The sequence below is a fragment of the Oncorhynchus keta genome, chromosome 15, assembly GCF_023373465.1.
Source record: "Oncorhynchus keta strain PuntledgeMale-10-30-2019 chromosome 15, Oket_V2, whole genome shotgun sequence".
NCBI classification, from domain to species: Eukaryota; Metazoa; Chordata; class Actinopteri; order Salmoniformes; family Salmonidae; genus Oncorhynchus; species Oncorhynchus keta.
In genome coordinates, this window is record NC_068435.1 from 17,980,203 (window position 1) to 18,004,410 (window position 24,208).

General features: G+C 42.4%; 1 protein-coding gene across 4 annotated transcripts; it reads right to left on the reverse strand.

The window, feature by feature from the left end:
* Positions 1-1,469: 1,469 nt before the first annotated feature.
* Positions 1,470-11,112, reverse strand: LOC118394554 (polypyrimidine tract-binding protein 2-like). 4 transcript variants are annotated; one of them, XM_035787835.2, is made up of 14 exons: positions 11,092-11,112; positions 9,744-9,774; positions 9,596-9,647; positions 9,273-9,448; positions 8,849-8,992; positions 8,383-8,658; positions 7,868-8,063; positions 7,396-7,473; positions 6,641-6,756; positions 4,892-4,925; positions 4,247-4,339; positions 3,483-3,699; positions 3,032-3,124; positions 1,470-2,878 (listed from the first exon to the last, which is right to left on the reverse strand). In XM_035787835.2, the coding sequence occupies exons 2-14, from the start codon at positions 9,747-9,749 to the stop codon at positions 2,749-2,751; spliced, it is 1,611 nt and encodes a 536-aa protein (XP_035643728.1). In that variant the 5' UTR covers positions 9,750-9,774; positions 11,092-11,112; the 3' UTR covers positions 1,470-2,748. The 4 variants fall into 4 exon arrangements, with proteins under 4 accessions (XP_035643728.1, XP_035643725.1, XP_035643726.1 ...); XM_035787832.2 differs by lacking the exon at positions 11,092-11,112 and adding an exon at positions 10,837-10,971; XM_035787833.2 differs by lacking the exon at positions 11,092-11,112 and adding an exon at positions 10,837-10,970 and having other exon boundaries at positions 3,032-3,109.
* Between the last annotated feature and the right edge of the window lie 13,096 nt (positions 11,113-24,208).

Sequence of the window (24,208 nt, forward strand, 5' to 3'; positions counted from 1 at the left end):
GTCATTTTTTATTATTATTGTTGATTGGGCACAGGGGGGGGGGTAGTGTTTTCTCCCTGGTTTACATTCACTCTTTGGCCCTTTTTACTATATAATTTCTTCCATCCTAGCCACATTTACTCATCTGTTTAAATCTGCAACTTTTACTTCACCACAGGTCAATATAGTTTACAAGTCTGTCTATCCTGCCCTCTATCCACAATTCAGTGACAATAGTGGTAGGTGGATAATTTGTCCAGATCTGCAATAGGCTAACTATCAATCATACCACACATAAAAGCATTCAAAGCTTCATACATTTTCAATATGAAGGCAACAGATAGGAATAGCTGATTGGCACGCCAGGTGCATCATTGCATATGAAAGAAAAGTGAAGACATGAAACACTCAGCTCAAAAAGCTCCCCTATTGATCTTGTTTAGGGACAATACAATTATCCTTCCTAGACTATAGTAGCTTACAACACCACAACGCAATGAATAATTGCATTATTGCTTTCAAGTGAGTACAAAACTATACTCTGGGCTGCAGTGAAAATGTCATTTGAATAATGTCACAAACGCACGGTAATTTGAACATTCCATTCCATTTGGATCAGTTGTGGGTCTACTCTCAAGTTTATAAGGTATAGGAAGGTACAGTATCAGGTCACTGGCTGTATTATTTCTTCTATAAACTGAGATCATCATTCTGACAAGTTATCCTATAATAATGTGCCCACATATGCTCCTGGGAGGCCCAGTTATTCAGGAAAGCTGTGTGCTGTGCCTCTATTTCTCATGCACCTAGAATCTAAATATTCAATATAGACTAAATATTTGTTATACAATTTGTGACATAAACAAAGTTTTAATCAGATTAGGCTACTTCAAGTGTCCTATAGGGATATACACGTTTGTTCAAAATATGATTCCAGCATCCTCAAAATAGCTTTATTTTTTTAAATGGTCGGTTGGAAACCTGGTTTAGGCGAGGACAGTGCCTCAGACAAAAGAAATGTCATGACATCATGGGAAAGTATGTAGTTTATTAGGCTAGATTAATGTTTTTTAATTCAGGGCATTTAAAAATCAGCCCACAGTAGAATCCGGATTGACATTTTAGGCATGGTTGAGTATGGTCCAGAACGATACAGCTGTTCGAATCTGAAACACTTCTATAACATTTACATTTTAACAGATATTGCGTTACCGTACTCACCTGTGAAATTTAGACAAGAGAGCAAGGAGTTCATAGCTGTAAAATGAAAGGGTTAGAAAACATACAGCAACAGTTGAGTCAGATAATCTTAGTAAAGCAAGTGGTTAGCAGGGTGGGAAATTCAAATTGAATTAATATTTCCAATTGTTATCTTCTGGTATTGCCACCCTGTTCCAAAAATAAAACGTATTTCCCCCCCTAGGCAGAGAGAAATCAGAACAGTAAGAGAGGTGTAGAGGAGAAAGGAAGTGAGAGCATAGGAGACAGAAGAGGGTGAATAGAGCTACAGGAGAGTTTATTGAGCATGCTACAGAGTTAAAGCAGAGTAGGTACACACAGCAGGAACCATCAAACGGACTCACTCGGTAGAAAATTAGCTTTTTAATCGTGCCTTTTCCAAACTATATGTAAAAACTCAATCCATGTAGAAAATATACAACCTTTTTCCACACATTCCTAACCTTTTTAATTTACTGTATTTTGTGTTCAGTTTTTACTGGAGGTGTGATGTAAAGGTAAAATCCTTTGCCAAAAACCACACAGAATAATCATTGAAATCAAGGAGAAACATTCTGGGACAGTTTGACTTCAATTAGTGTTCCCCCCGAATCAAAACACAAGCCACATTTGTTTTTGTAAATGAAAACATAAATCAAAGTAGGTCTAAAAGGCACATTTACTTTGGTCCCCAACAGTCAGTCCATCCTCATGTACAATCATACTTCGTTATGACCACATTGCCTAACTGGATGTGGGACGCATGCAACAGCAACATGTCTTCACTACTACCATGACCTATCAGTACACAAGCAAAACAATTCACTGACATTTTCACTCAAATCAAACATTTTCCAAAAGGAACAATTATGTATATGCAAATAAGGTTTGAAAAACAGACAGCAAGGGAACATCTAAGCGGATGTCCTCAGCAGGTGAAATGTACAACGGTGTCAGCCTTTACAGTAATCCTCAACATGGGGGAGAAAAAAAAAATTCACTCTGCCCGGGAGTTTAAAAATAAGCCAACAAACTGAATATGGGCTTCTTCATCTAAGTCCGTTAACCAGGTCCCTCGCCTATATTATGAAAAATGTTTTAAAATCGAAGCTATAAAATCTGGCGAACATCCAGTAATGTACACAGGGAGGAAAAAAAGAAAACACACTACTACCCTCCCCAAACAGAATGTGCCTAGACCATCACTTGTAGAACCGTAAGGAGGCAAAACGATGATAATATTTTGCTGAGTAAGGCACATTTTTGCTGATTCATTCTAATAAAAGAGGGAATACAATTCCTCTTCATGATGAACATGGGAAGGGAGCTTGCCAACCACACAAACTAAGGTCAAGGGGGATAAGGGGATCTAGATGGGGCTTGTTTTACAACAACGACATTAAACAAACTACCGTCACAACTAGTATTGGGGGGGCTTTTGATAATTAATATTGTCTGACTGAAAAGTTTCCCCCTAGAAGGTGAGGGTCACAATGATTGACTAATTGAGGTTAGTCAAGGAGAGGGGTGGGTTGTGATGGCGTGGTTCATCTAGATGGTTGACTTGGAGAAGGAGACCTTCAGGTGGTGGTTGCTGCCCATGTCGTAGTTGTGGAGGTCCATTAAGGCCTGGATGGCCTCCTCCACCGTGGACATCTGGAGAAGCGCCATTTTGTGGCCTCTATTTGGGGGGAGGGAGGAAATGTGATCATATAGTCACACACACAAGTGGTAAAATTATGAAGATCGCTGCACATTACAACTGTGGTGTTCAAAGGCTCAGGCTTGGGACTAAATGTGATAATAAGTTACGGGCAGTAAAATACAGTCTTACTGGAAAAACTTGAAGGCCTTCACAATGCCCCCAGCATTAGAGAACAGCAGTCGCAGATCCTCCTCTGTCACATCCTCCCTGTCAAGTCCGAAACTGACCGTGAGCACAATGCAAGCACATTCAGCCATGTCAATACACTAGCACACTTCAATCTTCTCGTACTGCAACATCTTACCAGTGCTACACCCAACCCCCTAAATTCAGCAGCAAACTACTCAATAATAGTCTGGTGCAAAAATAAACAATGCTAATGTGTCAAACATCATAAGAGGCAGCATATATATAATGAGAACAGTAGAGGTCTGAGACCAGAGCCTTCAGGAACTCTGAAACTTACATTGGATTCGTCTAAGGAATTTCTATTAATTGAACCTTCTAACGCCCTAGCTAGCACAACATATATTTATGAAATGGTACAGGCAGAAACCAGTCAAACTCTAGACAAACTCACGGGACGTTGGAGAGGTGGAGCGTGGTGGAAGGAGGGAAGATGTTCTGAAAGTTCTTGGAGCCGGGCTTCTTGAACCGGTGCAGGGGGGAGTTGGTGAAGTCCTTGGTTAGGCCCTGGTCATCCAGCCCTTCCCTGGGCAGCTGCACTGCCTGGTGCTTGGAAAGCGTCACACGGATGATCTTCCCGTGCATCTTCTGGCCATTCAGGTGGCTCATCGCTGAGAGGACAAGCACATAGGAAACACGGTTACAGAGACATGTTTCTCATGCATTTAATGTGGAGGTGTTTCTCTACCATTCATTTGAAATTCTCTTTTAGTTTGAATTCAAAAAACAATGCCACAATGCCAATAGGTTTCAAAAACGGGATAATGGAAAGGATAGGGACCCGCACACTGTCAAAACCATAGGATAAATCCAAAACAGAGGCTCAGATGCAAAAATATCATTTTCATCTACCTTTAATTAGAAATGTTAAGACTCCCTTTAGGATCGTCCTAGGACATTTTCCATTCAAATTAGTTTCAACTATGATTTTGGGATTGTGGAAAACAATGAACTCAAAGACACAGCAAGAACTGTAGATTTACCAGAAACATTTTATATTCTGTTGAAAGGAACAGCAGGGCAGCCAGGGGCCTGGCAGGATAACACAGGGATTGAGCGGAACCGATCCAAACAGGAGCTAGTTAAGGGGGGGGTTGAAAGAACACTCCAAAACTCAGACAAGAGGTACAGAAGCGGGGCGTGACTGAACCCACTCACCGAGCTGGGCCTGGTTCCCGTCTGACATCTGGATAAGAGCACTGTCCTTCTTATTGTAGAGGATCTTCACGCGCTGAGCATCACCGTACACCCCTTCATTATAATGATAGGCAGACAGCAGGAGGGAGCGAGAGAGGAGAGTGCAAAGGCAGAGCAGAGGGGAGAGGATTTAACCATTAAGGACAACGTTAGTCCTTCAGAGACAAGTTAAAAAATTAGTCGTAAAAAGGGGATGGAGAAATCATCCATATAATTTAAACCAATCAAGGAGTCTTAGAACAAGAGACGTACAAGATAGACAGAAGAGAGAATATGCAGATAAAATCCCTCCCCCCAAAAATAACTAGCTTTGTGAAATGGAAAAAAAACTAACAGAAAAACCTACATCCCAAATAATCAACCATGCATTAACATAATTGCCCCAGAGTGAGAATGAGACTGGAGGCCTTGATGGCCAAAATAATATGTACTCAACTAAAAATCAATATGAATGATTAAACAAAAATGTGATGAAACAGTTCCTCAACTATGGAAACACTAATCAGAAATCAAATGAGAGCTAGGTTGTTTTTGTGTGTTTTTTTTACATGGAGATGGAGTAAAGAAAAAATATATATGAAAAAGGTAGTGCTAACAATAACATACCGAAGAGGGTAAACAGACTTTGGGGCGTAACCATCTTTAGAAGGAGAGAAGAGCAAGCAGCGTAAGACAGGTAGAGAGGTAGAAGAGTCGGAGGTAGAGAGCCAAGATGGACAGATCATCCATAACGGAGGGTGGTTTCCCGTAGAATGATGAGGTGGTCATGGTGCATGGGTTCAAGGCAGTTAATTGGGGCAAGTCGGTCCAAGGAGGAACATTTTGGTTCAGGCACAAAGCATGAACATGTAGAGGATGGGTAAGGAGGGGGAGGAGTAACAGGGTGCAGACAGGACAAAGGGGGAACGAGGGAAGGGCAATAATTAATGAAGGGGGGTAGCAATGTGGCGTAAATAAAATAAAAAAACAGGTCAGTACATTGGAAAATGCAGGAGTTTGGTCAGAAATGGCTGGATTTGGTTTGCTGTGGTGGTGGGGGGGTAATCCTAAACATACAAGAAAATAATAGTGCCAAATGTTTACACCGGAGACCAAAGAGGGAGCCGAGTACATAGACACCAAAGCCTAGTTTGTAGCCAATAGTAATTAATGATAGGGATGTGGGTAGGGCATGCAGAAAAGTATGACAAGTTCAGGTTTTAGTAGCTTTACTAGCGTATGAAATGCAAGCATATTGGTTAAAGCAGGTGGGCTACACCATCAGTTTCAAAAGGAGGGGAGTTTGGGCCATGCAGGTAAAGACATGAAAACCACCTTACAGAGTTATGGCATAAACAGAACACATTTTCAAGTCCACAAACCCAGTGTTTGGGGAGAGAAATGATAGAATATTACTTCTGTTGAGAATGTATAGACAGACATAGCATAGATAGATATAGCATAGATAGTGACAGTGGGTGAGAGAAAAAGGTGAGAGTGGTTGGTGTAGCCCCCACAGTCCATACCAACTTGACAGCTTAGAGAAAGGCATTGGAATAGACAGGTGTGAACGAGAGAGCTTTGAAAGAAAAGAACGAGAGTTAGGAAGGACTATCACTTGACATGAATGAGAGAGGGAAAGAGTTTAGGAGACCGTAGTTAAAATTAGCACGAAATGCATAGGAGAGAGAGAGAGAGAGAGAGATCCTCTATTCACTAAGACAGAGCCTGAGCCTGAGAAGTAACTGCGGTTCAGTTGACTTAGGATATGGAGACAGAGAGAAAACATATGCAAGCACTGAGGCCAATATAAAATTCACATAAATAATGAGCACCCGATGTGAGAATGCATCGCCATTCCATCTCTTGACTGGACGTACATCCATTGGGGATGACCTTGTGGTGAATGACGCCTGACAGAGAAACAATCCACTCGTCTTGGTACTAACACCATCAGGCCAAGCTAGATAAGTTGTGTGCAGCAGAGCTTTGAAAAACATTCAAAGAATGCAGAGCAACATTGAATATTGCTGTAGCCATCTTACAAAATGATGTGTCAGATTTCTGTGTACTGATCATGAGGTGTAATAGATCATCCCATAAAGGTACTGACTATCTGTGCAACAAAACGCAAGGTTAGACTAAATAGCCAAGTTGTATAGATGGGGAGCTTTTTCCACTGCTTTTTCTCTGAACCCTTCCAATCATGAAATTACACCAGTCATACCGCGAATCACAAACATCTGCTCAAAGTCGATGTCGGAATCAAAGGACAATGATGTACAAGGTACCGTCAGAGGCAATAGATCTGAGTGAGATCTGCATACTGACGGAGGAGAGTGAAGGGGAGAGAGAGAGAAAGGGCGCGTTACTCACCTCCTCGTTCAGGTTGCTGACCAGGAGCACGCCGCTGCAGCCAGAGTGTCCGGAGAGCACCATCCTCCCTGCAGCCGCCGCCGCTGCCGCCGCAGCACTCATTGGATTGATGGCTCCTGGAGGAACAGCCAGGCCAGGCACGTTAATGGGTAGGGTAAACAGAGACAGGGGCAAAGCACACCACACAGCCATGTGTTACAGTGTGCATGACATGTCCACACACCAGACGTGTGCACTCAGACATTGCACGTCCTAATATGTCTCAATTCCATTATTTTACTTTTTAGACATGTGTATTGTTTGATATTATTGCACTGTTGGAGCTAGGAACACAAGCATTTCACTACACCTGCAATAACATCTGCTAAATATGCAAATACAACCAACAAATTTGATTAGCATGCATTTACATAACACACACAAAGGGACTTTTTCTGCATAGCGCAAGACCTCATTGTCAAAAGCTATACAAGACACAGGGAAGGTCAGTCAACTCTAAAGCTAACCATCCATTATTCCAATGTCATGGCCTATCACATATTTTATTATGACATCCTTGGTTATTCTCAAACTGATATTTCAAACTCGTCAAACATGCTATTAGACCATTTTAAAAGGGTGTTTTCCCCTTGGTCCAACAGGAGTGGTTGCTGTGCCACCAACTACTCTTGCCTCTTTCTCCTGGACGACATGGACACACAGCAGGTAAGACTTAGAGATTGAAAGAAAGAAAATATAATGGAAAGCATAGGTACCTCCGCCCTGCGAGAGGGAGAGAGAAGACTGAAACCCTCCACCATTAGAGTAGTGCGCTCCCATTCCAGAGGGGGTACCTATGGAGAGGAGGTACAGGGAAAAGCTTAACTATACAGAGGGCAGGTGGGAGTAGTAATAATGTAGAAGAACTCAAAAAAGCTTCATCAAATTGACAAGGCTCTTATATGGCTTGGAACATGGCAGACTGTCGATAACACACAGTGACCCATTTTCTATTATGTTCTTGTTCCTTCTTTTGTTCGTCACTTAACAGTGTGTTACTGGACTGGTAGGGATTTCTGTTGTCCTCCGATCTCTAAAAAGCATTAGATAAGTCCATACCCAGAATGCCATTGAGAGTGAACACTAAGTGGTATTGACTTCTATACAGAGGAGAACGAGCTGACTGGACTGGCCTGGAAAGACAGAGAAGACAGAAAAGGGGAGAGAATGGATGGAGAGAGGTCTTACCGAGCAGGGAGGAGTCCTTGTTATAGGCGGCGGCCATGGCAGGGTCTAGTGCAGGCTGGCCGTCACCGGCAGGGAGCTCGGGCCGGGTGTAGTCCCGGCTCTTGTCATTGTTGTACTTGACGTTCAGGTTGACCAGCTTGGAGAAGTCGATCCGCAGCGTGCAGCAGGAATTGTAGATGTTCTGGCCGTCCAGGGACTGAACAAAGTGATAAGAGAAATGACTATTAGTAAGCTTTTTGTTTTATTTATTTTTGTTTGAATATTTGTCATAATCTGGAGAAATGCAATTGTTATCAACCTTCACGGTAAATTGACAGAACTGAAAAATGTAATATACTAATTAAACAGACTTTTATCCAAAGCGACTTACAGTCATGCGTGCATACATTTTTTTATGCATAGGTGGCCCCATGGGAATCGAATCCACTATCCTGGCGTTGCAAAAGCTTTGCTCTACCAACTTAACTACAGAGGCCCACATGTATAATACACCAGTGGTTTGTCTGTCTGCTCACCAGTCTGGCTTGCTGGGCGTTGACTGGTTCACTGAACTGGAGCAGGGCCTGGAACTGGTTGTTCTTGGTGAACGTGATGATCTTCATGACTGTTCCAAACTTGGAGAAGATCTGCTGTAGAACGTCCAGAGTGACGGGGTAGAACATGTTGTCGATGATTATCCTGAGCACAGGGCTGGGGGCATGAGCTAGAACACTGTCCAGCGTACTGTTGTCAGAGTTGGGAGAGCCACCATCCTGCACTGCCGACACGGCCTGGAGGACAGCCTGTGCACGCTTGATAAGTACGTATGAAATAGAGGGAGGGGGAAAAAAAGGGGGAAAATTACAACAGTCTGCAAATCAACAAAAAGTACCGTCACAATAGCCAAGGCTCACTCATACACCATTGTTTCTCAGTGTCTACACTAGAACCTCACTACTAGTCATGCACAAGTGTATTTTCTGGGGAAGGGTAGAATCTCACCTGGTTGAGAGTGCTGTCTGTCTTCAGCTCCTTGTGGTTAGAGAACTGGATGAACACTGGGACGTTGCGGACCTGAGGCATCACCGCCGTGTAGTAGTTCACCATGGTAACAGCCGCCTCCTCCGTACCCAACTCCAGGAACGCCTGGTACATCGAAAGAGGACAATTTGAAGTCAGACAACATGGACAAATTCCTTCTATACCCAATACTACTATGTAGTATTAAATAGTTTGATTCTAGATATATATAAAAAAAAAAAAAACATGCTTAGGGTAGGAGTTGTTCGTAGGAGTTGTTCCTGGCCATTTGACCAGGAAAAACTGACAAGGCCAAATGGTCAGGCCATATTCTGTCCTTAATTAACATATTGTAGTGTAATGATTAAGAAAAATAACTCAAACAATTCTTCCCACATTAACTCACCTGATTTTTTCCTTTCAGCATGAGGATGTTGGTGACCTTGCCGAACGGTAGGCCCAGAGCGATGACCTCTGTCTCTGACACCTCGCTGGGCAACTTCCTGATGTGGAGCACGCGGGAAGGGGGACTCTCCATCCTGTCCTCCACTCTCAGTTTTTTACTGCTGTCATTGCCGTTAGCTGTGAAATCAAGCGTCATGCATGAATATATCGCATCAGCTGTCCTCTCAGCTGTTAAAATGTGTCAAGGACCATTGACTGTGGATATGTTAGAATGTGAATTGCTTTACTTTTCTGTATGACTGAATGGGAGGAAAATGAGCTCACCAGTCACAGAGTTAGGGCTGGTGCTGTAGAGACTCAAATCATCTGAGCCTCTCTGTAAAATATGAATGTATACATAAATGAATTTGGTACATCGTTTCCCAATTAATGAAATGATCCTGAAAAGTCAGTTGCGAAAGTGCAAACTTACCTTCATGCCAACTGCAACATCACTGACAATGCTGAAAAAGGCAGGGGAAATATGAATGTCAGTTGTGCACACAAATCAGTGCAAGCAACGTATAATTAATTAATGGAAGCAAAAATGTATGGTGTCAATTAACAATCAAGTTAGGCGTAGCTAGCGAGCTAACGTTAGCTATCTTAACGTTACCAGTTTGCTAACGTTACCCACAAGGTTAAGAACTACCAGTGTGAGTGTAGTTGTCTTGCAATTTCATTTCGTTAAATGTGTAGCTAACAATTCGTCATCATACATTTTGTTTGACGTGAAAGCTCATTGCAAATTGTAGCGACGTTAGTACATTCGGGTATCAGACCTTGTCAGCCAATTTCGTTAGCAGTAATGTTAGCTACTAACGGTCGCTGGTTACCGTAGCGTTAGTTACTAATGGTCGCTAGTTACCGTAACGTTAGTTACTAATGGTCGCTAGTTACCGTAACGTTAGTTACTAATGGTCGCTAGTTACCGTAACGTTAGTTACTAATGGTCGCTAGTTACCGTAACGTTAGTTACTAATGGTCGCTAGTTACCGTAACGTTAGTTACTAATGGTCGCTAGTTACCGTAACGTTATCTGATGGCTACACTAATGTCTACCAAACTCATCCGAAGAAACGAAGGAAACGTGTCCGACCAACGCGTAGGGGTACGTGCGCGCTCAACTAACCAAAACGCGACATTGAATGCTTAACCGTAGTTAACGAAATTGTAGAAATATTGGCGCAGCATAATCTCGGTTTAACGCAACTCTTAAATAGATATACAGATTTTAATGTATTGACTGGTGTATCTTAATAAACTAGATATCTACGTTAGCTAGCTAGTTTCGTAGCAAGGTGTACGCTGTGAAATTATACGGTAGTACTAGCTAGCTAATGCAATGCTAAGAAGATGGGTGGCAAGCGGGCCACCATCTCAGAACGAATTCAAACGTGGCCGGCCCAATAAGCTACCGTTAGCTTTTAGCGTTATTAAATAGATACGTCGATAGTTACATTAAAACCGCGAATATAATTAACCACACAATCAACGTGCACGCTTCAGCAAACGTGAACACATACCTTTCCATTGCCGGAGGGTGTCTAATTTCGCGTTTTTATTTATTCGTTAAATCTCAGCTCTACTCCGACACACACACCACACGACTGCAAAATGGTTGCAATTTCCCAAATGCTCTCATGAAGTGCGCCGAGTAACGGAAAATGACGAACAAAGACGATTATCTACAGACAGTTCATTGATTATCAGTTATAAAGACATACTTAATCGAAATATGAGCTTAGCCACGTGTTATTGTTTGCTACTGAAATCATTACCTTTAAAATATTGTTAATAAACAAAGCTTTCCCGCAGTTACATGTATTGTCATTTTAAGGTCAATCATTGCTTCAGCAAACAACTCAATGACAAGCACCTGGACCTCACTACCTATGCTTGACTAATGCAACTTAATATATTTAATCAATTTATAGCAAAAATAACAACAAATATTTGGTTTACATTGTCTTGCCATGGGGTCTCTCACCACCCCAGGCCTAGACCACAATGGTTATGGCACATCCTGTGTGTCATTATACCGTTATTGAGTTCCAACTTTCATTGCAATGGGGCCCAGTTAAAAAGGGAACAGAGAGCATGCAACCCCTTTTGTTTCTGAATCTGCTATTGAAAGGACTTTAGGGTATTATATTTCACAAACACCAACAAACACACATACTACTACGCCCCCATGCAATCTGTCACTTGTGAGGTTTTAAGGCTGAGAGTTGTATGACATAGGCCTGGATTGAAGAAGTTTCCACTCAACAAGGAATTTGGCTGGATTCATAGGAATTCATTGATTATCAGTATTTTTAGTAATCAATGTCTTTCTGTTCTATTGCCAAGATACTGAAATTACACCTTGAGATTGATCATACTCAAGGAAATTATATTGATATTGGGATCTAAAAACATAAAAAATATATTACATAAAATAACCAAATAAAATGCTTATGAAACTCGTAATTTCCAAACCAGGTTTATTTTCATTTCATGACCTGGACCATTTTAATATTTTATCCAAAATTCAATTTCCTCAGTTTTCACACTTTCTTTTACAGCTTTCCCTCATTTATTGTCTCTCATAACCACAATGTCTTTATGTTTTATTGGCTTCCCAGCTCACCTCAGAGGGCACTGCTGAAGATGAATCCTTTATCGAGGGAAGATGAACTGGACTGGAGAATGTCAAGTGTATTAATGTAATAAACCTTGACTGCAGAGAATTCCCAGACCTATTAATGCTTTACGTCACTGTATGTTTAAGTGACACACTTAGTGCAGTGTATGACACAGTTTTTTATTTTACCGGAAAACGGCCAATTCAATCCCCACAAAGGAAAGAATATAGAGTGATTTGTTATGGCTTTGTATGTTGAAGTTGGGACTGTTGTGTTTCATCTAGCCTATAATCTTTGAGATATTACATTTTCAGTGAGAACTGGGGAAACTGCACTGGTTTGTCTTTTAGTGATGTGAGTATATGATTAGATATCTTTTACATGAATCAATGTGGAGCTGTTCATCCAGGCAGTTTCTCTATCCAATTAAAGAAACCCCCTGTCCACGGAAGCTGTTTTAAAATTAACCCTTTACCCATTAAGTCATAATTTACAAACCCCTGGAGTTGATTACCAAATTAAAGCATTGATTTAGGCTCTCAGTTTGGTCATTATTAATTTCCGATCTGGGTAAGTTTTATTCTGTCTCCTGCCTAAATAATAACACTGGTTTATTTCAATCTGTCTTACTTTTTACTGAACTTAAGTTGTTTTTCATTAAAACAATTTAAAATCCATTTCCACTTCTTATTGTGCTGTGCAGTGAATTTGGTTATAAGATTGATGAACCAATCAGGTACTAAAGGAATAAAATGATGACATTGGGGCTGCATAATACCCTGGGCATATCCTTGGGACAAAATCGATAAGAAAGAAGATACCAGTATCAAAGAATGGAACAAAGCCAGTTGTTGGTTTAATTAAATACAGACTTCCAAAATAAAATAGTGGCTTCTCTAGAAACACTGGAATTTCAGTCAATTTACCATTTTCAAAAAACAAAACTTATCATGTCAAATTCACTTTAAATGAACATCCCATACTGAGTGGCTTATGGCAGTTTTGCCCGCACCTCAAATTCATGCCCGTTTTCATACTGGACAGACAGGTATGGTATAAGGACAGATCAATGCAGTTTGTATCACACCTTCTGCTTTGTTGAGCCAACTGGCCTTTGAAATGGACTCTTCATGGTCAGTAAAGTGTCTGTTTAAAATGTCAGGGCACCACTCTTATTTCCTCCGTGTTTCCTTTAGTGGACAGAGTGTGTGAAAAGGACAGTAGGTTACTGACCTTCTTGTTTTATGTGCCCACAGAGCTTTGGCCTTTTTATTCCACTTTCTCCACAGTTCTGTTCTTATGGCCACTCACTTTCCCCCAGGACTGACGGCTCTAAGTGTTTGATGGATGGCAGCTGTTCTCAAGGGCTGCAAATGGATCTTGGAGCTGGTCAAAGCTTCTCTCAACTTGTACTGTATCTGTTGTCTAATCCAGAGCTATTGAATCAGGGATTTTACAAACAAGGTCCTCTTTTCACTCCCAGATCTTTCTTTATTCTGTGGCATTGTGAGCCAACACAGATGAGACTGATGATGGTAGTCAATGGGCAAAATCATGATGTGGTTTTGTCATTGTGAGGCCGTGTCAGGAATGAAAGCCTTCTTCCTTCAATTCATAGAAAGGTTGGAAAGTCTCTGAAAAGTCTGCCTCCGATGTCAAACATCATTCAGTGTGTCCATTAACCCAACTCTCTGCCAGCCTAAACAAATCAACATTGTAGTAGCATTGTAGCTATTGCAGCCAATACCAGATTTAGGCTGGGTTTCTGTACAGCACTTTGAGATATCAGCTGATGTAAGAAGGGCTTTATAAATACATTTGATTTAAATGTATTATGCAATCTGCTCAGCCAAATAATGTGATTTTTAAATAGATTTGGTCAAAAGGTACCAAGGACAAATAGTTGAAAAGAAATACTGTAACCTTTTAAGTTAATTATATATTTTTATATCATTGTCACTCACACGTATAGGTTCAGCAAGCAATGTTCAGTATAAGTGGTGTGATCCTCTCGGCCACAGACTTTTTTTTTCTTTCTAGATGGGACACAATTTTTGTTGAAATTTGTTGGAGATTTTACACAGCAGGTTAGGAGAATAGACGTAGCAGTTTAGGTTAAGGTTGGGGAAAGGGCTAGGGTTAACTCAAATAAAAAATAAACAAACTTTTGATGTCAATTTGACAAAAGCTGTATCCCTTCTAGATATGGCCCCACAGCCTGGAGCCATGGCCAGGTAATGAAGGATATTTTTAGAAGAACCTTAACAGGACTTATTTAGGACTTACTTTATAAAGAGATATTGTGTGCTTGACCTTTTGACTTTATATTTATAATTGAACCTGATCCTGTATTGATGGTATTTCATCATGTCCAGTGGAGTGTAGTGAGTGGATACTGTTGTATTTCCACCTCGTTTTATTCTCATTAGGCCTCCTGAAAGCACATGTGATAAGCTATTTAACTTATATACATGTAATGGTGTTAATACTGTACGTTTATTGGCAAACTATCAACTATGAATCAACTTTGACACTAATAGGCTGTAACTTTGTTTTGTGTACTGCGAAGACAAGAAGTCAGAGAGAGAAGACGGTGAGATACTCACACTTATCAAGCACAGCAAGTTAGAAATCTTCTTTTTCATTTGTTTTTGTCACGGCTTTCTTCTTTTGAAGGAGAGGCAGACCAAAACACAGCGTGGTTATTTAGATACATCTTTAATAAGGATGGAAAATAGAACAATATAGAAAACCGTGGAAAAACCAAAAACAGCCCTATCTAACAAAGACAGGAACAATCACCCACAAAACCCAACACAAAACAGGCTACCTAAATATGGCTCCCAATCAGGGACAATGAATAACACCTGCCTCTGATTGAGAACCATATCAGGCCCAAACACAGAAACAGACAAACAAGACATCCAACATAGAATGCCCACTCAGATCACACCCTGACCAAACAAAACATAGAACATACAAAGCAAACTATGATCAGGGTGTGACAGTTTTCAAAGACGAGTCATGCCTTATCTGCGACTTATACATGTAAACAAATAATTTTATCTACACAGGGGTACACAAAACCGAAGCAGTTTCCAAATCAATGCTCAGCACGAACCTGATATACAAGTCATCCTCATTAACCTCTGACCCCTTGCCTGTATATCCGATGAATTTCTTCTTTGGAGCAAGGTTCTGAATCCTGTCTCTGGGGAGAATTAAGTTTGTAGCACGGCAGCATGATAAAAAAGCATGATAAAAAAGAATGATAAAAAAGTCCAGGATTTGGCATGAGGATGACACACCGTAAGGTCATAGCTCCTACATTTCTTTCAATAAATAGGAGATAAAGATACTGTCTTAATGACTCACACTTCTGTCCTTGTTAAAGTGAGCTTTACAGTATACGCACAGCATTTTTAGTTAGTAGTTAATTAATGACAGTGTTGGAAACTTTGAATAAGAACAGAAATGTAGGTGATACCACAATATTGCAGGATAATTAGTTTGAGGACGCCTATTCATTAAAGAAATAAAATCTAAATACGTACTGCACAACATTGTGGAATCTGATAACTGTCATGGTTACATGCTATGTTATAGAATATATTATAGAAATGCACCATTCAGTGCTGAGAAGGATAGGAGGGAGAACCCTTCAAGGCCACATTGATAGGTTTTGTATAGCTGTGCTGTGACACACAATGATCCTGCTACACAAGGCAGCCTTTTAAGGAGGGTCACGAAGGACACAAAGACAGCCGTCCAAACAAAGAGTTAGAAATAACGGATCATTGTGAACAGGAGCTGTTAAGATTTATATGTGACGCTACTGAGTCCTCACAGACACTGGGGTGCGTGCATGTGTGTGTGCGTGTGTGTGTGAGGTAGAGCGATAGAGAGTAGTGCTGTTGTATCAGTTATGATGAGGTGTAAACACTAACCCAATATACGCAAGCTTTCCTGTGATTCTGTGATGCACTTGCACAGGGGGTAATGGGGGTTGCACAGTCAAGAAGACATGACACACGCACACACAGACACACACACTACGTCCCTAACGACAGGTCAGTGGTCCTCCCAGAGAGCTGCCTTGCCTGCCTGTTATCCTGTTGTGACCATCCCATAATCCCCCAAGAGCTGTGCCCACGGCCCTTGACACTGTGACCAATCATGTTTGCTCGAGGAAACCCATTAAAGCCTGGGCGAACTCTCCGCTGCCGTGGCGACACACACACACTCCTCAGGGAGTCCCAGAATACATCCAAGCCCGTAAAACAGCAAGGCAGAGAGCCAGGCCTCCTTTGTCATAATTTTGCTACTGATAGTCAGTGACTGCCCATCCTCCCCTTGAGAAGGCATACATTTAGTCGCTAAATGAAGGACTCGAATGGCTGCACAAAGCATGGATGGTTTCTGGTTTATCCTTGTGAGGTGCTGTATGGGTGAAAGCACTAAGGGCTCTATTCAATCTTTATCGCTGTAGTGTTACAGATTCCGCAATAGAAATGTTAAGGTCATTTTTGACTGAGCGGACATATGCCAACATATTTCCCGTGAATGCAGTCTCCGCTAAGGCAGGCATATTTTCTTTAAATTTTAATCACGCTGTAAAGCCGAACTTCGCGCAGTGCGGATTGAATAGAGTTCTAGTACTATATAGAGATAGGTAGGGAGGAGATGGAATATATGTAATATAAAGATCCAGGAAGTTGAGTTAATGGGAGGAGCATGCATCTAGGGAATTTCAGATCGCCACAGACACACTGAAGTGCTTGACACCAAGGCTGGAGGGACACCCCCATGGCCACAGCATATTGCAAAGCAGAGCCACAGAGTACTTTGCTATGCAACTTCAAAAATCAAGCAGGAAGAGTTAATGATAAGCTTAATATGAGACCCATGGGGGATCCCTAAACCTCTAGTATTTTACAGGGCAATATAGCATACATTTTCTGCCATTGCCCTATAGAAATAAGCATTCTCCCTTTTGGTGATAGAGAAGGCTGGCTAAAGCACGCACGTGTACACAAAAGTGATCATTTTCAAATGAGTCTCGGAGTGCTCCGTTTGTTGGTAGGAGTGGACACACAAGGGATGGATAGCTGTAGATGATAACCTACCACCAGTGAGAGAAAACTCCAGGAGCAGACAGACTGAACAAACAACAGTAACACCTCTCTGGTCCTCCAGGGAAGTGGACCGGCATCGGGGAGGTAACCCACAGATTAGGCAAATGTTAATTAAGGCTTATGGAGTAAAATCCATAACATATGGTTGATTAGTGGGCCCTCAATTTAAATGAGCCTGTTCCACTGTTGCCGAGTAGTTATTACTTTCGCAACCTCCCCCATGTTTCACAATTTCAACTACCCCTGGCAAAACCTGCCAAACATACTGTACATGTTTCACATTGTTGTTTTTAAGCTAATAAATTCACTCAATGCCTTGAGCTATCTATTTTGTGACTATACACAACTTACCATTAGTGGTTTGAAATAGCAAACATTGATTTATATTGAATGATTATAATGTCAATGATGCCTGACAGTTAATGCAGGATTATTTTTGTACCAAACATTATCTCTGTCTTCATTAATCAATAGCCCTGCCTTTAACTTCTTAATAATATTGAGGAGTGTTGTAAACAAAAAAACACCATCCCTCTCTTCTTTAATTTCCTGTCTGTCTTGTCTCCATCCATCTGAAGTGGTCCTAATACATTCTGCTCTTGTTTTTATAGGGGGCTCAATCAGCTTTGAGTTTTTTTCTCCTCAGCCCAGAAGGAGGATTTGTTTTGACTGGGTCTTTGGTGATCGGTGATGGGTCCCCCCACACACACACACACATGGTGTTGTGCTACAGTTAATTGGGAGGCAGTGTTGATGAGTCTGTCTGCTCGCTGGGTCCTTATCTTGCCACCAGGCCCTTCTGGTGGTGGTTGGAACATTGGAGCTGGGCAGGAGCAGTAGCAGACATAGTCTCTGGTGGCTGGCTGGCTGGCTGGCTGGCTGGCTGGCTGGCTGGCTGGCTGGCAGGAGTGGCAGGGTGATTGACTGAAGTGACTTACAAGCTCAGTGTAACCATAAGGCCTCCCCGTCCTGCATTAAGAGACCAATCTGCTACAGCAAAGCCAGATCCATACATAGAGTAGATTGATGTAGAGATGGATGTAGTGATGGATGTAGAGATGGATATAGAGATGGATGTAGAGATGGATATAGAGATGGATGTAGAGATGGTTAAAGAGATGGATATAGAGATGGATGTAGAGATGGATGTAGAGATTGATGTAGAGATGGGTGTAGTGATGGATGTAGAGATGGATGTAGTGATGGATGTAGAGACTGATGTAGAGACTGATGTAGAGATGGATATAGAGATGGAGGTAGAGATTGATGTAGAGATGGATGTAGTGATGGATGTAGAGTCTGATGTAGAGATGGATGTAGAGATGGATGTAGAGATTGATATAGAGATGGGTGTAGAGATGGATGTTCAGATGGATGTAGTGATGGATATAATTGGATCAACAGTGTGGGGCAAGTGTGTGTGACTTCTTTCTCTTGCATACATTTTATTTTCTTTACTTTAATGTACTATAGCTTCGTACTACTACCATAAAACACCCTTTTGCAATAGTAAGAATCAATTGATTAAAATGATTTAAAAAGTCTTAGTAGCTCTGTAAATAAGCTGGGAACTTCCTTTTCATAGTTCAGCTTTGTCTAGATTTCAGCACCACACAGCAGTGGCCAGCTCCCAGAAGTGTGTGTGTATTTGACTGAAATTGAAGTGATACGAGAATACCATAACAACATTAAACAAACCATCTCTGGTAAATACAGATCTAGGAACGCTAAGAAGGAATCAAATTAATTATATGTCACGAAATCTGCCGTTTTGCAATACGTTTCACCCAACATGACCCTGGAAGAGCTGCTACTCTGCTTTGAGTGTTTTTCTGCCTGGTTAAAGGGTATCTTTCTCCACTATATCCTGGTAAGCTATCAGAAAAAATACCAAATCACTAATGAGGAATATAAAATGTCTATTGCTGGTGGGATACCATTAACATTTTAGATACACTTTCTATTGCCTTTTATGACCATGATCATATGAAAACCCATCACTAACAACTTCATACGACTACAGTTTATACCAGTACTTCTGTGGAAGTAAGTAAGTCACATACTGTAAAGTTATTGCTCTTTATAATATCATCATTTTATTGCTGAAAATACATTTAAAATGTGTTTTACAGAACATCGCACAAGCTGCATAGTAATAAACATGATTTGTATTTGTGCAGTGTTGCCCTTAGCTACAAGAGGCCCATTATTTCAACACATACACACACACACACACACACACACACACACACACACACACACACACACACACACACACACACACACACACACACACACACACACACACACACACACACACACACACACACACACACACACACACACACACACACACACACACACACACACACACACACTCCATGTGAATAATACACCACACCCCAGCTCATATAGACAACTCCCCTGCTCTGCTCCCTCGCATTATGGAGTTAGAGAGGCAGAGAGAGAGACACAGAGAGAGAGACACAGAGAGAGAGAGTACAGCTTTTGTTTCCTGTACATTTTTTATTGTTTATTTTCCTTTTGTTTCCTTTCAATTTCACTTGCTTTGGCAATGTAAACATGTGTTTCCCATGCCAATAAAGCCTTTTGAATTTAATTTAATTGAGAGAGGGAAATATGCAGAATTCTGTAAAAATATCCTCTGCATACAACGTAAAACACCAAATAATTAATGCAGAGCAGAACTGGCCGATACCCGCTAATTATCAAAATGCAGAAAAGAGCCGTTAAATTCTATAATCACCTAAAAGGAAGCCATTCCCAAACCTTCCTTAACAAAGCCATCTCCTACAGAGAGATGAACCTGGAGAAGAGTCCCCTAAGCAATCTGTTCCTGGGGCTCTGTTCACAAACACAAAGACAGCAAGACAATTAGACCCAACCGAATCATGAGAAAACAAAAAGATAATTGCTTGACACAATGGAAAGAATGAACAAAAAAAGAGAAAACTAGAATGCTATTTGGCCCTGAACAGAGAGTACACAGTGGCAGAATACCTGACCACTGTGACTGACCCAAACTTAAGGAAAGCTTTGACTATGTACAAACTCAGTGAGCATAGCCTTGCTATTGAGAAAGTAGGCAGTTCTGGCTCTCAAGAGAAGACAGGATATGTGCCCACTGCCCACAAAATGAGGTGGAAACTGAGCTGCACTTCCTAACCTGCTGCCAAATGTATGACCATATTAGAGACACATATTTACCTCAGATTACACAGATACACAAAGTATTTGAAAAGAACCCCGATTCTGATAAACTCCCATATCTACTGGGTGAAATACCACAGTGTGCCACCACAGCAGCAAGATTTGTGACCTGTTGCCACAAGAAAAGGGCAAACAGTGAAGAACAAACACCAATGTAAATACAACCCATATGTATACCATTTGCACATCGTTACAACATTGTATATATACATAATATGACATTTGTAATGTTTATTCTTTTGGAACTTCTATAAGTGTAATGTTTACTGTTCATTTTTATTGTTTATTTCACTTTTGTATATTATCTACTTCGCTTGCTTTGGCAATGTTAACATGTGTTTCCCATGCCAATAAAGCCCCTTTAATTGAAATTGAATTGATAGAGACAGAGAGACAGAGAGACAGAGAGAGAGAGAGAGAGAGAGAGAGAGAGAGAGAGAGAGAGAGAGAGAGAGAGAGAGAGAGAGAGACAGAGAGAGAGAGAGAGAGAGAGAGAGAGAGAGAGAGAGAGAGAGAGAGAGAGAGAGACAGAGAGAGAGAGAGAGAGAGAGAGAGAGAGAGAGAGAGAGAGACAGAGACAGAGAGACAGAGAGAGAGAGACAGAGACAGAGAGAGAGAGAGAGAGAGAGAGAGAGAGAGAGAGAGAGAGAGACAGACAGACAGACAGACAGACAGACAGACAGACAGACACTTTTTACTTTTTGTCTTTCTTTAATGAAACATTCTAATGTCATTTAAACCTCACCACCCCCCTCCCCCTTTAAAATAAAACACCAAAATATATCCTGTACTGCATACATGTACCATACTCACCCTTCCCTCTACCCCACAATACAAAACAAAACATCACAATAACCAAAACCTCACCACGTCTACAACCGTATATCCAAAACATCTTCCCCAGCTGTACAGACAGCCCCCCACACACCATATCTCCTGAAACATCTCCACATTTTTAAAATCATTTTATAGAACTCCAATTCCACACTAAGGCGCACAGACACCATCCCATCCCATTAAATAATAGTAAAGGGTCTGTTATCCCCCCACATTTGACCCTGTTTCTCCTTGTTAGCCAAATAGCCAACTTTGCCTGAGCAAACAGAAAATTCAACAAACACATCTGTCCTTCTCGTTATTTAAATACCTGTTCCCATTATAAACATCCCAACAGTAAAAACCACCCCCAACCTCTCACGCAGACATTCCAACAGAGACATTAATGGCATTAACCTGGTGCACACAGAAAACACATGAATCACACAGAAAGGACACCCCTGCCCGACTCCTGGGTTCAACACGTGCCAACCAGGTGTTAGTGGCCAGGGCTCCATGTAGAACCCTACACTGGAGGTCCCCTAACCTCTTTGGTACTGGGGGTTTGTAGAGCCTCCTCTATCTAAAACCCACCATACTCTCCGCCCCACATACCCCCTGTCACTGATGTGCCTTCTCTCCTGTTAGGCTTCTAATGTTCCTAACCTTAACGCAGAGGTTGTAGAGGGCTTTACCTCCCACCCCCTCAAACTCCCCCAGGCTCGGAGTGTTAAAATCTAACAAGTCCTCCCCCTTGCCAGTCCCCAGTCTCTGCCATCACTTGCAGCGGCGGAAAAATTGGTGGCCCCTACCCCGTTGGCCGCTCAAACACCCCCCTTATAGGCTCAGACATGGCCTCCTGGACCTCCCCCAGGAATCTCTCCAGCAGCCTAAGAGACGTTATTCCTGTTTGTTGTGCCAGGACTTTCTGGGTTTTCCACCCCTCCTCTCCCAGCAGTCGCAGGTCACCCAGCCTTAGTAAACCCTCTGCCATCAGTTACCTCTGCAGGGTGGCCGACTGAACCGATCTTAAAGGGATGGCTGGGTTGTGGAAGACAGGCTCCTCCCACACCCACAGTCCAGGCTCCACACCCCCCTCTTGTGTGGGCCTTAGCAGCTGCCAGGCCCTCAGCACTGCAGAGTAAAAGTCTGAGAGACCTGCTGTACTCAGACTCTCCAGCTTCATGAGGAACAGCTGCCGGTCCAACCCTAATCCGCCAGCTCTCCTCAGCAGCGTGCATGCTGGTTCCCTCCAGCCGACATCAGTATGGTACAGCAGTCTCTGCACCGCCTTTAGACGGAAAGCAGCCACCCTCCTCTCCATTCCCACCAGGCCCTGTCCTCCTTCGTGGACGGTCATGTACAACACTGCCGCCCTCAGCCAGTGATGGCCCGACCAGAAGAAGTCCACCAGCTTGCATTGCAGGTCTGCGAGCAGACCGGCGGGGGGGTTGAGGACAGCCAGTTTATGCCACAGGGAAGATTTCACCAGGTTGTTAATTATCAGCACCCTCCCTCTATATGACACTTGGGACAGGAGCCGCCTCCACCTGGCCAGTCTTGACACCACTGCCTGTGACAGCCCCTTTCAGTTCTTCCTGACCCACCTCTCCGAGCCCAGGTACATCCCTAACATTTTAAGCCCTTCACAACTCCACTACAAACCCCCTGGAAGCTGAGGGGCCCTATCCCTCCATGTCCCACATAACATAGCTTTGTTCTTGCCCCAGTTTACCTTAGCTGACGAAGCTCCCTCTTACACCTTCAGACTAGTCTCTAGTGCCTGCATATCCTGACAATTCCTGACCATCACAGAAACGTCATCTATATACACGGACACTGCTATGCCTGTCAACAAACCCATGCCTGTCCAGCACACTCCCTGCAGTCTCCTGCGTAGCAGGCCCCAAAAAAGTCTCAACGGTTATAGTGTATATAACTGCCCCAATAGAGGGCATCCTTGTCTAATGAGCCCCCCTCCCACCTTGACCATACATGACGCCCCAGCATACACATCAAAGGTCAAAAACCTTTCCCCAAACGCAAAAACAGACATCACATTAAACAGATACTCATGGTCCACTCTATCAAAAGCCTTCTCTTGATCTAAAGAGACCAGTCCAAAGTTCACATTAGAACCTCTTGACAAGTCCAACATGTCCCTGATAAAGAACAAGTTGTCCGTGATTGAGCCTCCCGGTACACAATATGTTTGGTCCTTATGTACTATAGAGTCCAGATGGGTCTTCAGTCTGTTAGAGAGGACTTTGGCAAATATCTTGTAGTCCGCACAGAGCAATGTCACAGGCCTCCAGTTCTTAAGTTCACACAAGTCCCATTTTTAGGCAGGAGAGTCAGACCCGCAGATGGCAGCTCATCGGCAACTCTCCTACCCCGACGCATTCACGCAACACACAAAAGAAGTCCAGTCCAGTTATTACCCAGAATTTTTTATAAAACTCCACTGGAAGTTCATCGACCCCCGGTGCACGATCGGGGGACATCTGGGTTACGGCCTCTGCCAGTTCATGGGACAACAGAGGAATGTTCATTTCATCCCTCTATGCCAGAGAGCTTAGGGAGTTCTGCAAACAAGACCTGAGCACACATAGGATCACACAGTTCTGCCCTATACAATTCAGTATAAAACTCCACAGTCCGCTCCCCCATCTCCCCCACCACAGAGGTCACCCGCCCATCCGACAGTCATATACAATGCATACCCTTGGCTTCACCGCTCTGTCTTTCCAAACCAAAGAAGAAGGAGCTGGGAGCATCCATCTCCTTGAGCATGGAGAACCTAGCTCTTATAAGTGCTCTCTTTGCTTTAACCTGGAAAAAACTGCCCAGGTCCCTACGTAATTCAACTAAATTAGCCTGGGGGCCTACATTACCTTGCCCCACCATCTCAACTTCCATCTCACTAATACTACGCTCGAGTTCCCCCAATACTCTCCTAGCCTCTGAGGATGAGAGAGCTGTATACTGTTGACAGAAAAGCCAAATTTGGACTTTCCCCACATCCCACCATTGACTCAGAGACCCATACTTTGCTGCCTCCACGTTTCCCAAAAAGTGCGGAAAATTGA